The 3812-nt window shown below is 38.6% G+C and overlaps 1 protein-coding gene across 1 annotated transcript; it reads right to left on the reverse strand.

Annotated features, from left to right (window-relative positions):
- Window positions 1-2462: 2462 nt before the first annotated feature.
- LOC109208758 (uncharacterized mitochondrial protein AtMg00810-like) lies at window positions 2463-3389 on the reverse strand. Its single transcript, XM_019371914.1, has 3 exons — window positions 3343-3389; window positions 2746-3020; window positions 2463-2689 (listed from the first exon to the last, which is right to left on the reverse strand). Exons 1-3 carry the CDS (start codon window positions 3387-3389, stop codon window positions 2463-2465), a joined length of 549 nt encoding a protein of 182 aa, XP_019227459.1.
- Between the last annotated feature and the right edge of the window lie 423 nt (window positions 3390-3812).

The raw sequence follows: 3812 nt of genomic DNA on the forward strand, positions 1-3812 counted from the left end.
GTACTTTGCCCGGTAGGTTTTCTTGAATTTCATAACTCACACGTATATTCGTAGAGTGGGCCAATGACCCGTCAAGTCTTCACTTATTCCTATGAGATCGGGCCGATCGCCAGGGACAGTATTATTAGTGGGTATTACGGCCATTTGCCTCGGCAGTATTATGAGAAGCATCTATGGTTCATGCTGGTCGACCCTCGGCAGTTTACACGATTATGGGATCGGGCTGAACGCCTCAGTGGTATTATTGTGGGATTGGGCCGTACACCACGGTAGAAATTCGTGCCTTTACTCTTATAGATCGGGCGGCTCATTTCAGCAAAATCGTGTCAAATACTTGGTAAGGAGTCAGTGTACTCATGAGTTTTTCTGATTTGAGATGTGACTGTGGATTTGGTGATGACCATTAAGTATTCCATTTGAGGAGGTATCCGGTATTTGAGGACTTTGTGTTCATTATTCAGTCGTAGACCATATTATTTGCATATATCTGTTGTCACTGTTTACTTACCATGTTCCATACTTGTCTACTTTACGATATTTGATTTATTGGACCTCTAGTAAATATGAATGTCGTCCCCTCGTCACTACCTTTTTTGAGGTTAGACTAGATACTTACTGGTGCGCGTTGATTTACGTACTCATGCTACACTTCTGCACTTATTGTGTAGGTACATCTCTGATATTCATTTGGGCGCAAGAACGCAACTATTGAGGGGACTTTAACATGAGCTGCATCCCACGATACGATCCGCAGAACGCGGAATATCCATCATGTTCATTTATGTTATCATGTCTATTTTACATTCCAGACAGATGTTGTATTATTACTGTACTTCCTAGTAGATGCTCATGTACTTGTGACACCGGGTTTTGAAATATTCTAGTAGATGTTAAGGGTTTTGCCTTTTATTTTTTATCTTACTAAAATTGCAAGTATCCACGACTTTAAATGCATTAGATTCTTCATTTAATAGAGCTTATGATTTCAAAAGTAATAAAAATAATAGTTACTTAGATGTTTCACCGTTGGCTTGCCTAACGACGTCGTTGGGCGCCATCACGGCCTATAGTAATTTTGGATCGTGACATTCGCCATTTTTAACAAGTAAAGCAACTCCCACTTGCTTCTCTATCACCGGCCATGCGCCACTGCTATGACCATGCTCCCAGATATTCCTTTTTTTTCAAGAAGCAGATTTTATTTTCTTTTTTTCCCCTCTTCTTCTCTTTTTATTAATTTATTAGTTATGATATTTTGTGTTCGTGATGGAGTTATTGGTGGCTATTGTATCTTTTTAGTGGTGATGCGACGAATGATGTGTGATAATAAAAAATATGGTGTTGGATGTGATGTGCATCTGTGTATAACATCATGTATACCAGTATGTATATCATGTTATATATGTTAATATACATTATTAGATGTGTGATATACATAATATACCATGTGATATACATATCAGAGATTTATTAGATTGTAGACCATTTTGATAGGAATTTTTTTCTTACGTATACTATATTGTAAGCTATTTTACCCGGTTTAAGCTAATTACCGAAACTCATTGCATTTTTTTATATATATTCCCCTTATATGACTCCTAACTGCTGAATACTACCTTAATACCATCGTGATTAGCGCTTCTTTTTCCCAATAAGAAGCAATCATCATTTACTTTACGGATGTTTTTCTATTTTTATCTATCTAATGAATCTGCTCGTAATTTTTTTGCTTTTTATTTACCTTTATTTTCTTCCTAATCATGTAGTACGATTGTGGAGTGGTTCGTTCTCAGTTTATCATTTTTGCACGCATGAGATATGATTATTTGTGTCACGAAGCTTCAAATATGGCGGTGAAAAGAAGGAAATGAGAGAAAAAAGAAGGAAGCAGTTACTTCATAGTGATGCACAAAGTATAATTCATCACTGTTGTATTGATCTCAATATCTAAACTACTATTTATACATGTGTCTGTTATAACTAACTCAACAACTAACTATAGATAGTGTAATACTAACTACTCTTCTAACTATAATCTAGTTAAATAGGCAGGGCCCATAGCTCTCAACACCCCCTCCCCAAGCTAAGGAATGAAACACATTCTTCATTCTCAGCTTGCTTAGTAAGTAGTCATGTTGTGGTTTGCACAGAGCCTTTGTCAGCACATCTGCTATTTGTTCTATTGTTCCAACATGCTGAGTTTGAATTAGACCTTGCACTAGCTTTTCTCTTACAAAGTGATAGTCAATATCTATGTGCTTAGTCCATTCATGAAATATTGGATATGCAGCAATTTGGATTGATGCTTTACTGTCACAGTGTAGAGGCACATGCAGGACAATATCCACTCCTAACTCCTTGAACAGTCCAACCAGCCACATAATTTCAGCTACTGTGGTTGCCATGCTTCTGAACTCTGCTTCAGCTGAACTCCTAGATACCGTCCCTTGTTTCTTTGACTTCTAGGAGATCAGTGCTTCTCCAAATTTAACTACATATCCAGTGACTGACCTCCTAAGCTCCACGCATGCTCCCCAATCAAAATCACAATAGGCTATTAGTCGATTGCAACTTCCACTTGGCATAAACAGATCAAGCCCAGGTGTAGACTTGATGTATTTCACTATTCTTCTAGCAGCCTCCATGTGAGAAGCTTTAGGTGCATGCATGTACTGGCTGAGTAGCTGAACTACAAATGGTATATTTGGCCTTGTCATTGTTAGATACAGGAGCCTCCCAACTAACCTTTGATAATTTTCCTTCTCTTCAAGTTGCACACTTCAGAGTCACTATCTTTTACTACTTCATCAAATTCAACATAAGTGAGTTTCTGACTAAACTCAAGAGGTGTAGGAGCTTGTTTTCCTCCGGCTAAGCCAAGTTCAGACACCACTTTTAGGGCATATTTCCTTTGGCACATTAGAATACCTTCCTTAGACCTTGAGAATTCAATACCAAGGAAAAACTTCAGCTCCCCTAGATCCTTCATTTTGAACTTCTCCTGCAAATATTTTTCTAACCTGCTGGATGAGAAGTAAATTGCTGCCAGTCACCAACAAATCATCCACATAAACTAAGATGATCTCAAGATCAACACCTATCCTTTTGGTGAACAAGGAATAGTCACAGTGACTTTGAGCAAAGTCCATGTCTAGAAGTGCCTCTGTTAGTTTAAGATTCTACTACCTAGGTGCTTGTTTCAATCCATACAAAGACTTATGTAGCTTACACACCTTCTGATTCTCCCCCTGGCATGAAATGCCATCGGGAACTTGGCTGCAGACCTCTTCTAGAAGGTCACCCTAAAGGAATTTGTTATGGACATCCATCTGAAAAATGTACCAGCTAGAGGCAACAACTAGAGCAACTACAGCCCTCACTATGACCATCTTTGCCACATGAGAGAATATTTCTGTATAATCCAGGCCTTCTTGTTGACTGTAGCCTTTGGCTACTAGTCTAGCCTTGTATCTTTCCACCTCACCATTAGACTTATACTTAAACTTGAAGACCCACTTGCACCTTATAGGAACTTTTCCTTAAGGCAGATCAACCAAGGACCAGGCATTATTATCTTGCAAGGTTGAAATCTCAGCTTGTATAGCTTGAATCCACTTCTTTGAAGGTTCTAGGTTCAACAATAGCTGAATATGCAGCAAGAGAAGCCATGTAGTCTGAAAACAGTTGATTATAAGAGACATGATGTGATACTGGATAGTGACAAGTGGTTTTCTTGGGCTAGACTACATAGTCAGTTTTCCATATAGGAGGTTTAAAAGGCCTTAAGGATCTTCTGAGCCCTTCAGGAAAGG

The sequence above is a fragment of the Nicotiana attenuata genome, unplaced genomic scaffold (assembly GCF_001879085.1).
Source record: "Nicotiana attenuata strain UT unplaced genomic scaffold, NIATTr2, whole genome shotgun sequence".
NCBI classification, from domain to species: Eukaryota; Viridiplantae; Streptophyta; class Magnoliopsida; order Solanales; family Solanaceae; genus Nicotiana; species Nicotiana attenuata.

What these genes read in the sequence shown, in the direction of transcription:
- LOC109208758 (XM_019371914.1), bottom strand. Translation starts at nt 3,389, where the DNA reads ATGGTCATAGTGAGGGCTGTAGTTGCTCTAGTTGTTGCCTCTAGCTG. An exon ending in CTAGTTGTTGCCTCTAGCTG is followed by an intron (nt 3,021 to 3,342) that starts GTACATTTTTCA and finishes CTCATCCAGCAG; the next exon opens with GTTAGAAAAATATTTGCAGG. An exon ending in GAGAAGGAAAATTATCAAAG is followed by an intron (nt 2,690 to 2,745) that starts GTTAGTTGGGAG and finishes TACCATTTGTAG; the next exon opens with TTCAGCTACTCAGCCAGTAC.